The 13,423-nt window shown below is 41.8% G+C and overlaps 1 protein-coding gene across 4 annotated transcripts; it reads right to left on the bottom strand.

Moving 5' to 3' along the window:
• Positions 1-4,516: 4,516 nt before the first annotated feature.
• On the bottom strand, positions 4,517-13,328 carry DERL2 (derlin 2). Of its 4 annotated transcripts, XM_061143201.1 has the most exons (8): positions 13,171-13,327; positions 12,076-12,141; positions 10,038-10,111; positions 8,847-8,940; positions 7,733-7,928; positions 7,345-7,435; positions 4,961-5,040; positions 4,517-4,852 (listed from the first exon to the last, which is right to left on the bottom strand). In XM_061143201.1, the coding sequence occupies exons 1-8, from the start codon at positions 13,309-13,311 to the stop codon at positions 4,815-4,817; spliced, it is 780 nt and encodes a 259-aa protein (XP_060999184.1). In that variant the 5' UTR covers positions 13,312-13,327; the 3' UTR covers positions 4,517-4,814. The 4 variants fall into 4 exon arrangements, with proteins under 4 accessions (XP_060999184.1, XP_060999182.1, XP_060999183.1 ...); XM_061143199.1 differs by lacking the exon at positions 4,961-5,040 and having other exon boundaries at positions 13,171-13,328; XM_061143200.1 differs by lacking the exon at positions 4,961-5,040 and having other exon boundaries at positions 12,076-12,138; positions 13,171-13,301.
• Positions 13,329-13,423: the final 95 nt, after the last annotated feature.

Below are 13,423 nucleotides of genomic sequence, written 5' to 3'. Positions count from 1 at the left end.
AAGGTCAGTTTTCATTTCAATTCCTAAGAAAGGCAATGCCAAAGAATGCTCAAACTACTGCATAATTGCACTCATCTCACACGCTAGCAAAGTAATGCTCAAAATTCTCCAAGCCAGGCTTTAACAATACATGAACCACAAACTTTCAGAGGTTCAAGCTGGTTTTAGAAAAGGCAGAGGAACCAGAGATCAAATTGCCAACATCCGTTGGATCATTGAAAAAGCAAGAGAGTTCCAGAAAAACATCTATTTCTGCTTTATTGACTATGCCAAAGCCTTTGACTGTGTGGATCACAACAAACTGTGGAAAATTCTGAAAGAGATGGGAATACCAGACCACCTGATGTGCCTCTTGAGATATCTGTATGCTGGTCAGGAAGCAACAGTTAGAACTGGACATGCAACAACAGACTGGTTCCAAATAGGAATAGGAGTACATCAAGGCTGTATATTATCACCCTGCTTATTTAACTTCCATGCAGAGTACATCATGCAAAACACTGGGATGGATGAAGCACAAGCTGGAATCAAGATTGCTGGGAGAAATATCAATAACCTCAGATATGCAGATAACACCACCCTTATGGCAGAAAGTGAAGAACTAAAGAGCCTCTTGATGAAAGTGAAAGAGGAGAGTGGAAAAAGTTGGCTTAAAGCTCAACATTCAGAAAAAGATTATGGCATCTGGTCTCATCACTTCATGGCAAATAGATGGAGAAACAGTGGCAACAGTGAGACTTAATATTTCTGGGCTCCAAAATCACTGCAGATGGTGATTGCAGCCATGAAATAAAAAGACACTTAATCCTTGGAAGGATAGTTATGACCAACCTAGACAGCATATTAAAAAGCAGAGACATTACTTTGCCAACATAGGTCCATCTAGTCAAGGCTATGCTTTTTCCAGTGGTCAAGTATGGATGTGGAGTTAGACTGTAAAGAAAGCTGAGCACTGAAGAATTGATGCTTTTGAACTGTGGTGTTGGAGAAGACTCTTGAGAGTCCTTTAGACTGCAAGGAGATCCAACCAGTCAGTCCTAAAGGAAATCAGTCCTGAATGTTCATTGGAAGGACTGATGTTGAAGCTGAAAACTCCAATACTTTGGCCACCTGATGTGAAGAGCTGACTCATTTGGAAAGAACCTGATGCTGGGGAAGATTGAAGGCAGGAGAAAGGGATGACAGGGGATGAGATGGTTGGATGGCATCACTGACTCAATGGACACGAGTGAGTAAACTCTAGGGGGTTGGTGATGGACAGGGAGGCCTGGCGTGCTGCAGTCCATGGGGTCGCAGAGTTGGACACAACTGAGTGACTGAACTGAACTGAGTGATATCTAAATGTTAAGTCTCAAATTACGGACTTAGAGTAACCCTGCTGTGCTTTCCAAAGTAACCTAAGGGAGGAGACAGGCTGCACATGGTTACAAGAGTACCTGGCAGGAGATAGCAACAAGTGAAATAGCCTCTTAACAGAGCACAGATCCTGTCTATAGAAACAGCCACTAGTCATCTCTAGGCCATAGCTGCCATGCAGGCCTGGTTTTTCCAGATCTTTGAGTATTTTTTTTCAAGAAAAGCCCCAAATGAAGGTTTCCATGCGAAATCTGTGAATTTAATATTGGCTCAAATTGAAAGAAAACAAAACATGATGCAGGCAAAACAAGTCATATGCACAGGTAATTCATTCATAATCCCTAGCCTAATGACCCAGCTATTCTGAAGCCTCAGAGCTAAGTAGAACAGTGTTGGAAAATAAAATCCTCTATTGGCATTAAGTGGTGTTACATACATTACCCCCTCCACCAATCCCTCAGGTTAGTAGTCTGAAAGAGGCTCTCTCTCTGAAAGTAGGCGGCTTTCACATACAGATAGTTATAAACTAATAGCTCTTCAAGGAGTATCTGGGCTCTTCTAAAAGGTGAATTGTCAGACACGTCATTCTTAACTGCTCTGCAATGGTCCACACCAGCAGAGCATGACCATGACCACACCAGCTGGTGGTCATTGTTGGCTGGCTTGTCAGACCACCAAACCCTGCCCTTGATCACATTCAGTTGTGCTCCATCCCACTTTGACGGTCACAAGCCACAGCAAATAGGTACAAGCTTGCATGCACATACATTAATCCCTCTATAATTAAAAATACCAGATAATAGTTTGCTGATCAATAAAGTATTTATTCAGCACCCATGTGCCAAGCATTGTGCTAGGCACTGTGGTAGATACAAAAATGTAAGACTTGGTCCCTGCTCTTAAGGAGCTTACATTCTCAGGAAGGAGACAAGACTAATATACAGGTACCAGCTAAGAACAATACAAGACAGTTTGGTCTAAGAGTATGTTGTACAGCCTGGAAGGGTCCTAAGAATTCAGAGAAGATAGACAATGAAATAGGCCCTACAGTCACGGTTTGCAGAGGAGCCAGGAATTGGGCCAGGCCTTGAAGGACTGAAGAGGATTAAATTGAGGTCCCTGTTAGCTAGAAGTAGGAGTTGAGGTTCAGAGGAAAGACAAAAAGTATGCATTTGCTATGGGAGCTTACTAAGAAGTTACTGTGGATTTCTGAGCAGAGAAGTGATTTGATTATACAAAGTGCAACAAATTTTATGCAAACTTGTAAAACAGTAAGTAGTTTAGGGGTAGACAGACTACAGAACACTGAAAACAATGGCAATATCATGACTAGCAACATGGATGGCACTTACCTGTTAAAGGAAAACATAGTCACAACATAAAATGCCTGCTATCAAGGACAGATGACAATTCTAGGAGGTCCTTTACCCAACAAGTCAGTAACACCAACATTTCCTAACTTTCAAAGGCCCCAGAGACAGAGTGAGGGTTTCGTTACCAAGATCTAAGACTTGGGTGCTCTCTGCTTAGAGACTAAACAAGAGGTGTGAAAGATACTAGGACACACAAGGAAAAGAACAAGTGGAAGGGAGAAACAAAGAGAAATCCATAGTGGAAAAAACACACCAAAATGTATAAAGTGTATCTCCTATGGAGATGCAATTTGCATGTCCATGTTTTTTTTTTTTTTTTTTTTTTTAATAAACATATACTGTATTTCTACAACAAAAAAGCTACGCCTTAGTCAGGTGCACCTTTCAGTATTACAGGTGGAATCCAGGAATCCTTTAAATTCTATGCATGTCAGGTAAATTAGTCACGCAATTCCATGCATCAAATCTCACTTTTTGGTTGACTTGAATTAAGAAGAAAACGTGTGTTCTGGAAGAACCTAACTCCAAAGTTAACTAAAGGAGAATAAATTTAACTAGAGAAATCTATTTCTAGCCCCCAAACAAAAACCCAACCTTCTAATTAAATTCAAGCTTTCTTGAACAGACAAAACTTAAGACTCCCATAAGGACTATATATTCTAAGATTGGCATTTAAAGATTTTTTTTTAAGTCACTTAGGAAAAAAAAAAAAAAAAGCAGTCCCATTAACCCACATTCCGTAAAATTGCAACAACCATATTCAGTTACTGACTAGCATCATGTACTTATATTGGGTTCCACTACTGATGTGTATTCCATTGAAAGGTATGAAAAATACTTTTCACTTCACAAATGATCTGAAAATTCCCATTTAAGATGTTTATTATGTTTAACCTAAACCTCATGTCCATCTTTCTAAGAGAACTCTCCCACTCTAGAAAGCAACCACTTAACCAAGCTGGAACTATGGGGGAAATGTTTCCAGACCTACATGCTGTTTATTAAAACAGTTTGAACTAATCTCTTTTCTGGGGTATTCATTCTATCCTTCTGAGTTTTCTGAATTACTTACACAGTCTGATAATAAACTTGTTGAACCCCCAGGAAGTGAACATCTGGGGTAAGTACTTACTGAACCACTGCTGACTTCTGTGAACCTGTCCTGTTTCTACCTGGTTAGGAAGGTAAACCAGGTACTTGGCTCTGAAGGCTTCTTGGCTTTTCATGAAGCAAGTGATAAATATTCACTAGCCAAAGACCCAGGAGCTATGTATCCTTGTATTCACTTATCTGGCTCCAGAATCAACATTCTAACTCATTTCCAACTTTAAATGTTGTTTTCCAAAATGGTTGCTGTGACGTGTCTTTCCCTGGATATTTCCAGATGGAGTAATAGAGTAAATAAACGGGATACCACATTAGCATCAAGCCTACCTGACTCTCCCACAGCAGAATTCCAGGATCTAGAACACCTAGATCCATCCTATCCTTCCCCTTCCACCCCTTGCCCCCCAGTGTCTGATCCTTGCAGTATCAGAAAACCCAAATGGAGAACAAACTATCTGGGCAACAGAAACAAATCTTCTTCCCACTGGAGCTGGCATTCTGGGTTAGTAAGAGGTGTGCACAGCCATGGCATCTCAGCCATGTATTTCCAATCTTGCAATGAAATCCAGTCGAAGGCCACGAAGACACAGGGAGAGCGGGCATGGAGACTGCTCTGAGCGCAGACCTGTGCAGGAGAGCTAGGAGACACGGTGGTAATTTAAAAGATCACACACAAAAGCTTTAATTCAGTGAGAGAGAGATGGAATTCAGTTTTATTTCGTTCTCTCTGAAACTTCCATTTACACCACGGCCTCGTCTATCAAAGAGGAGGAGGAAGAGGAGGAAAACACTCTGCCCGTCACCACAGAACTCAAGTATCAGGTACTCGTTCCTAAGAGGTGGCAGGGTATTTGTTGCTCCAGTTTTTTGGCTCTGAGAGATCACACATTCAGTACCAGCGTAGTGAGGAGCCACTGGCGAACTGCTGGAAACGTCTTCTGGGTGAATCAGTGGCCATTTCATAAAGTGCTTCTGGAGTTAAAATTCTTGTTGAGCTGTCAAAAGTGTCCACGCTTCTGCAACACAGAGGATAAAAGAATCCCAATGGGTGTGTTACTGAGTCCGTCCCAGCTGGGTCGTGTTCTTGGCATTGCCGCTTTAGCCGCCCAGGCGCTGGCCCTCACCCCAGGCAAAACCTCCTGGCCGCTCTTCAGGTAGTGGATTATAATTTGGATCTTCATCTGGTGTATCAAAAATAGCCTTCCTAAAAGACAGGCAACAGATATAATTTAGTCCCAGGGTCATCTTAGGTCCTAAATGCTACTCTGAGATCAAAAAGATCCCATAGGGTGTCTGCCAATGGATAAGTATGTCGTCTGCCTACCAATGAAACAGTTCTCCTATTTCGAAGGTATTTATAATTATTGCACATTTACATTAACTTTTACCTCCTTTACTAATTTTTACTACAAAGCAACATATGGAATCGTAGAGAAAACAGGAAACATATACGAGCAAGACATCCTCAATCCCCAGAGATAATTATGTTGGTGTTTTCAATATTCTTCCAAAACGTTTACATATGAAATTTTACAAAGGTTAGATCATACATGTTGAGAAGTACTTCAGAGCCAGTGGGACAATATAAGCATCAAAATAACAATGTTAAGGGATTATAAGCCATGAATAAAACAAGAAATCATGGATTCTTGCAGATATAAATGAACTCAAATTTTGTAAGAAAAAGGATGTTTTCCATAGTCTCAAGTACCTCTTCACAAAATATTTAATCACAAAGGAGAAAAAAAAGTAACTGCTGTGGAGAAGCCCTGCAGATACCTTAATCAAGTAATCAAAGTGATTAACACCACTCTGGCAAATTCAACAACCTGAAACCCTGTGCCAGCAGGCTGCAATTAGAATGCAGTATCACTTCTCTGATGTTCCTGCAACAGACGAAAAACCTGAACCTCAATGTGAGGGAACATCAGACAAACCCAAATTGAGAGATGTTCTACAAAAATGGGCTTACAGTTTTCAAAAATGTGAATGTCATGAGGGTCAGAGCAAAACTGAGAAGCTGCTCCAAACAGAAGGAGACTAAACAGACATGACAACGAAGTGCAACGCCTGAATCTGAACTGCATTCTTCTGCTATAAAAAATCAGGACAATTTCCCAAAGTGGAATTGGGTCTGAGGATTAACGTTTCTTTCCAGATTTTGACTATGTAGAAGAAAATACACATTAAAGGGGATCATGGGGCAGTAGGTTAACAATTCACTTTCAAACACTTAAAGGAAAAAAGTCCTTTGTCCTGTTTTGCAAGTTTCTGCAAGTCTGAAACTGTTTTGAAATTTTAGAAAAAGAGTAATAGAAGACAACAAGACACCACTTTACAGCTATCAAACTAAGAAAAGGTAAATACAACTTCTCCCACATTTTACGAGATTGTGGGGAAATGGACACATATGGTGCTGGCGGAAATGTAAACCTGAGTATCCATTCCAGATGGCAGTTTGGTGATAAACCAAACAGCTATTCTACTTGTAGGAATTCATCCTTTGAAAACAATCATGGAAGTGTGCAAAGGATGTGCTGCTACATGTGCTACACGAATGTGTAGCTACAAGGACGTTCACCACTCTAATCATGGAGGGAAGAACAAGAAGGATGTCAATGTCCATTGATGAGGGATTCGTAAATTGTGTTCCATTCATACTGGGGGTATCATGAAGCTGTTATAATTTCTGTCAGAAATTTATGACAGAAAGATGATTATATTACATTAGAAAGCTATGAGATAGCACTTTTTAAAAAGTTTACAGACAGTAAAAGACTGATGAATACATATCAAAAAGTGCATCAAATCCCACCACTGTTATATCTAAGTGGTGGGGTTATGGCAGATTTTACTTCTTTCAGTTATTCTACAACCAACATTTTATAAGAAGAACGCACATTTTATTCCTTAAGTGAACTCTTTGTAATGCAGTACACCCCAAGGACACAAAATTCTGGCATAGAAGGAGGTGCTCTGAATCAAAGCTCTACCCTCAGGACACCAAGGTATGGAAAAAGGAGAGGCGCTTGCTTAAAATCACACAGCTGGCTGGCAGCACAAACAGCCCATGTCTGGTTTCGAGCCGAGAGCTGTTTCTACTCTATTTCACTGCTTCTCTCTACCACCTGTTTGGAAGACCAGACATTCCACCTTTAGAAACCCTCGTTTGGTCAGCTTCTTGCCATCTTGCTACTTCACATCTCTAAACTAAGACAGCAGTCTACATGGAACCAGCAGGCTCTTTCCTCCTGGGGCCAGGAGGTGCTGGTGGTCATGTGAGACAATTACCACGTTACCCTCGGGACACCCTGAGCCTCTGGCCACAAATCTGGCGCTTCCCACCCAATCTGAATGTTCCCCAACGGCAGCTGGATTGCTCAATCTGTAAATATTTACTGGCCTGAACTATGTGTGCTGGGAGCTTTGGGGGCCCCAAGAAAACAAGATCCTGGACCGTGCCCTGGTTTTTCTGCAAGAAACACATAACCTGGTGTTAAATACTCACAAAATAGATGGTGTTTTCAAAATTCTTATTCCGCCGGGTTGATTGGGAAATACATCTTCCAAGAAAAAATATATGTGTCCAACTGCAATACCTAGAGTCAACCAGAAATAAAGGATGAGGGAGAGGATTAGAATTTTGATTGCAGGTGTCTGTACCAATGGAAAATCTTTCTACTTAGGAAGAAGTGTCAATATACTGGGATTCCCTGGCAGCTCAGCTGGTAATTTATTTATGAAAAAGTTGAAAATGAACATTATAGTCCTTGAGCATATAACTATCAAACAATCCTACAATAACTTATATGAAGGCCAGACAGAATTAACATGACAAGTATGACAGAATAAGTTTGTAAGTAAAATAACAGAAAAAGTACTGCCAAGAATCTTACCCAAGAGGTCCACAATGATTGAGTTCCCCAACAACAAGGAAAAGCCCATGAGCACCCAGGGTAGAAAGGGGGCCTGGAAATTCAGAAGGCCGAAGAAGTTCATGCGGACGTATGGGTTCCTCCGGCTCCACACGTAGACAAGCATTATTGTAAAGGCCTGGCCCAAGAAAACTAAGCTCACAAACAAACCAAAAAGCTAGTGGTTGGAATTAAGGAAAATAGCAACATTAAATGTTAACAGAGAAGACTGGGCAAGAGAACTAAGGATTGTACTCTAACACAAGTTTGCATTAGGAAAGGCAAGCAGTTGTTACAAGTTTGGAGTGGGGCAGGGTTGGGGGGGGGGGGGGGGCTGAAAATAATTACCCAGAGTGATGAGGCAAAAACCTTAGGCACCTGGATTGTTGCTACTTCAAATTAATATTCTGCTTTCATGAAGTTCTTGCCTCTTTGGTCAGTTATTACATGAAAGCTCATTCACCATGAGGACTCTTAGAGGTGAATCAAGCCAGCTGGGGCAAAACCATCTTGTCAGACAGGGCTCCCTTTAAGTTTGGTGACAATTATTATTTAAAAAACAACAACAACAAAAACTATCAGTTTTGATGGTGACCAAATAAATGTCCTACCAGCTTAGTTTAAAAGTGAAGTATACCTGGGGAGTCCCTGGCAGTCTAGTGGTTTTGACTCCATGCTTTCACTGACAAGGGCCTGGGTTCATTCCCTGGTCAGGGACCTGGGATTCCACAAGCCCTGTGGCACAGCCGGAAAAAAAGAAAAATGAAGTACACCCACCAACCAGAACACACCCAAGATTTCTAATAGTAACCCAACTGGGTTAAAGTTTCTCAGACTTGCTCACAGTGGAAAAACACCCTGTGCAACCTCTAGGCTTAGACAAGCTGTTACATAAACTGGGCTGTAAAATAAACAGGAGCCTGAAGCTAAAATGGAGAGGGAGAGGGGTGGCGCGGGCGCAGAGAGTTGATACTTTTATATGTTCATTCCGAGTCTCTAGCCTCTAGTGCACTTCTGGAGACAGACGAAAAGCTTTAGGGAGAGAGAGGGAGTTCTTTAGTATTTTCCTGTATTTGTTCTATTCGTCGAAGGATACGGTCATTAAGAATCCACCAAAAAGGAACATAAATACAAAGTCTGCTGTCCGACCTCGGAAAGAGCCTTCTTCTAGCATTCGACAGTAACGATATCTTAAGTTCCAAGTTAAGAAAATATTAAGTACACAAACATGGAGAAAGTGAAATTGAATGTATCACCTAAGTACACTTGGACTCCCTGTTATTTGTGAGAAGTCAAGACTTTGTTTCTGTAAGAATGTTTATGAGTGGTATTATTGTTACTTCTTTTTCCAGGCATTCTAGGCAATGGCTCTGTGTTTTACAAAAACCGTTCCTGATTGGGGAACGAAGTCAGACGCCACATAAACATGCTTCAAATCTGTACTGTCTTCCCACGTTCAGCCACACCACAATCTACACCATCCTCGCTTTTTCCAACCTAACTTGGTGGAAATCCCCATCAAGAAGCCTCATGTGATAATCTGCTGTTTTTAAGGCCAGGAAGTTAAGTATATCTATACTTCAGTCAATAAGGAGGCATTTCAATGAAAAAACTTAATTATTAGAAACTTACCAGAATGATGTAACATAGAGAAGACACAGGAATCCATCCCAGGGCAGGAAGCCTGTTACCCCGACAAGGCTCTCTGGCTACTGCAAATGAGCTGAGCTGCAAATTCCCCACTTCATCCAGGGGGTTGGGGCACAGGAGAAATGCCCTGCCCAGTGGCCCCAATTACCATCTGACTACAGCAAAACCCTTCCTCTTTTTCAACAAACTGGAACATGGTGAGCCTGGCAGACAAAACACTGTATTTCCAGGTGGCAGAACCAGCAACTGAGATCCAAGTAGATCTCAACTTCTCCATCCCCCATGAACCCACTTCTAGGTTGGGCTTTATCACTTGGGACCCATTGGTGTTATTTTGTAAGAACACCTCAATTAAATCACTCTGATCTCCCTTAATCAGACCTGTAAGTGGCACATGGGCAGAATTGTAAGAAAATGCTTACAATAATTAAATACCTCCCATTTGAATAAACAGTGACCTACAAACACCCTCAAAACATTACTAACTGACCAACTATTCTGTGTATCACTGAGCCAGTAGCCAGAAGTTACAGCTGAGATGGTAACAAAAACAGCAAAGTTAATAGTTTCAAACTTAATACTGTATTTCCTAAATAAAACTAAAGTTTCTATGCTAACCCCACTTAGTAAAGGATACAGAAAAATCATGTTAAATAAAAAATTGAATCCAACTGGCCCAAAAAATAAGAAATTGGTGATTAGCCTCCATATCTGTTAAAAGAAAAAAAAAAAAAAAAATCAAGAGAAAGAGATTAAGTAAAATATATCAGGGAATATTTTCATATTAAGACAAGAGATAGCCTATGACCACAATGGTTGTAGGCTACAATGGAAAGGCCACAAATAGGTGATTCTATTTTCTAAACTCAAAAGTGAGACACACAATCGGACACTGAATTTTTGTGTCGCTTCAGTGAAAGTCTGAAAGATATCACTTGCCCCTGGAAAGTTCTAAGCCTGACAGGACAGAAAACTTGCAATTGTGATTGTATTTAAGAAAAAAAAAAAAGAAAAACACAAAAATCCATACCATATGGTCAGGCAAATGATGGGAAAAGTGTGATGGCAAGACTAGACTGTTTCCTAATCTGTAGACTAGGAAACAGAGCTTTCATATATGTAGTATCACAATCTAATGAACAATCTCAAGATACCAAAGGAAAATTACAGGACCTAACAGCAATTGTTTCTATATTAGCCATCAGAAACATCCAGAGTAAAGAGTAATTCTAAAGCAAATACTTGAGTACTAGCCTGAACAGAGAGCCAACTCACTACAAGTAAAGATCTAATACTGTAATAATTAGTTTAACTGGTAGATATGCACTTATTTTCAAACCCTGATATACACTTCCCCACCCAAACCATCCATGCCTGCAATAAGAACAACTACTCACAATGATAGAACACTTAACATTTAAAGTGTTTTAAAATATTATCTCATGTGATTTTAATTATCCTGTGAGATGAGCAGGCTGGCAATACCATCCCCATTTCACACACAATGTAACTTAAGAGACTTGGATGATTTGGCCTGCCTAACATCACACAGCTTGTATAGGGAGACTCTGAACTCAAACCTAGAACTCCTAATTTCACACATGGTGTGAAGAGTTTAACCTCAGGCAAAATCAAGCTTTGTTTGTTTGGATGGAGCTAAAGCTCCCAGTGAAGGGCTTGTGAGTGGAGAAGGAAGAAGGCAGTGATAGGGTTCACGGGACTCCTTTATGATCATTAAATTCTTAAGAATTGCTAACTATTAAAGTTGAAACAACTCAGTTGAAACAACTCAGAATTGTTTACTGCATACTAATTGCATCCAGGATTATAGAGTCCTCAACCTTGTGAGGAGACAGGCATATAAACAAGTGCAAGTATGAGATGAGAGACATAAGAAAAATTATTTACAGATAACTCTAGGGACACAAAGGAGGATGAATCTGAGAAGGCTACACAAAAACTGCATTACTGAAAGACAAGCTGGAGCTCAACGGGTATAAAGCGAATGAAACACCTCTGAGACAGAGGGAACAGCAGGTGTAGAAACAGAATTACTGGCTTTTGGGTCTCTCTTACTTCGACTATGGCCAATATGATCCTAGAACAGAAAAACTCATCTCTCTTTAGCATTCTAATTACTGGAAAGGACCGTCTCTCACTGTAATCTAATGAACTGGCGTTGTTTTAGATGTCAGTCTTCGTGAAGATGATGTGATCCCTGGGAGATGGATTAGAGCACTCACTGAGTTTCTGAACTGGACCACAGGGATAACACCAAGGTGGTGACTATGCCACATGGTGCTGAATGGACTAAATATGGACATCCTCTCTGACTCTCCCCGAACAACTAGCCAATCCAGTCTCCTCTCAATCTATAATACTAAATCTGAACCAGTGATTCCTAAATATAGGAACTGGACGCATCAAATCAAAACCATGCAGGGAACTTTATAACATACCCTTGGTGATTCTGATTTGGTACATGCGGAGGATCCTGAGAATCTCTTTAAAAGTTCCAGGCTGCAGAATCACTGCTTTGTACTCCCCCACCCCAACACTTATAATCAAATATTCCCACTGAGTTATTTGAGATGTAGCAGGATTAGCTACTAAAAAGTAAGAAAAATAAGTTTAAAAACTGCAACATTAAATGGCGGTTGTGATGGGCCACTTACTTGAAAGTGTTTAAAGATTAATTCAGGATTGAAGTACAACTGAAAAGGTGTGATCAGTTCCAACTGCTGAAATAGAAAAACAGCTTCTTCAAGCAAGTCAATCAAGAAACAAAATATCATCATTTACTACAAAAGACTAGTAGTTCTGGCAATTTCCCACTCTCAGTCACTTACACTGAATTATTTAAGGTTTACTTCTTAAGCTGGAGGGAGGTTGGTAAAGAGTTCTCTAGAACTGGCACAATTCTTTGAGTTCCCCAATACCAAACACAAAATAAAAGTCTGTTGTTTCAATAGCTGAGGCTGATGTGAAGGTATGGAAGGCAGATGGTAATGTCTTAGATTCAGGGCAAGAGCAGCTGCTAGGATTACGCCCAACACGTGGGCACCACCTAAAACAGCTGTGTGAAGCAACACAATTCACTCGAACCAACACTCAGTACCCTGCCACTGTGAGGGCTGCGTACTTCCAGCCAACCTCTATATCAGACTCTTTCTTTCAAGACTTCCCGCTCAACAACTTCTATCTTTTTTAAAAATTCATTTTAATTGGAGGCTAATACTTAATCAGACACGGGTGTACATGTGTTCCCCCTCCTGACCCTCCCTCCCACGTCCCTCCCCATCCCATCCCTCTGGGTCATACCAGTGCACCAGCCCCGAGCACCCTGTCCCATGCATCGAACAACTTCCATCTTTCTATCTTCCACGTCTACGTTTCTCCACTAAGCGGACCTTCCTCCCAGTGGTCACAAAGTATCATTTTGTGGATCTGAGAACACCCTCAGAGTTCTCAGACACGTTTCCTGGGTGGGCGGCTCCCGAAGCCCTGACTTGGTACAGATCCTGCCTGCCTTTATGTCTCCCAACTGACCCGCAGTCCTGATCCTCCACCCCTCATGGAACAGCACCCCTTTTTCTGGATCACTGGATAGCACTTACGGGGCGATTCTGAACCCCAGAGTGAGCCCTGTACGCCTCCACCCACCCTTGAGACCAACCCCTCTGAGCTTCCCCGAGGCCCAAACCCCAGTTTCCCAAGGACCCGGGGATATCCAGTACAACTCATGAGAAGCTGGCGCTGCAGCTGCTCACCACAGCGGCGGTGGTGAGGACGCAGGCGGTGGTGTAGGCGCGGCTGACCGGTGGGATCTGCAGGTACTCCAGTCGGAGGCTCTGGTACGCCATCTTCCCCACCGCCGCCGGCCCCCCCCACTTCCCCTTCCGCCAGTCCATCCCAGCGGCGGGGCGGGATCAGGGCGGAACCAGAGCGGGGCCCCTCCCCGTTACACTGCTATCCAATCAGCGCTGACCAACCGTCCAGCCACCAACCGCTAGAGCCCGAAGA

Source organism: Dama dama, chromosome 5, assembly GCF_033118175.1.
Source record: "Dama dama isolate Ldn47 chromosome 5, ASM3311817v1, whole genome shotgun sequence".
Taxonomy (NCBI): domain Eukaryota; kingdom Metazoa; phylum Chordata; class Mammalia; order Artiodactyla; family Cervidae; genus Dama; species Dama dama.
The sequence above is the reverse complement of the archived record's forward strand: the minus strand, read 5'-3'. Positions and strand labels throughout refer to the sequence as shown.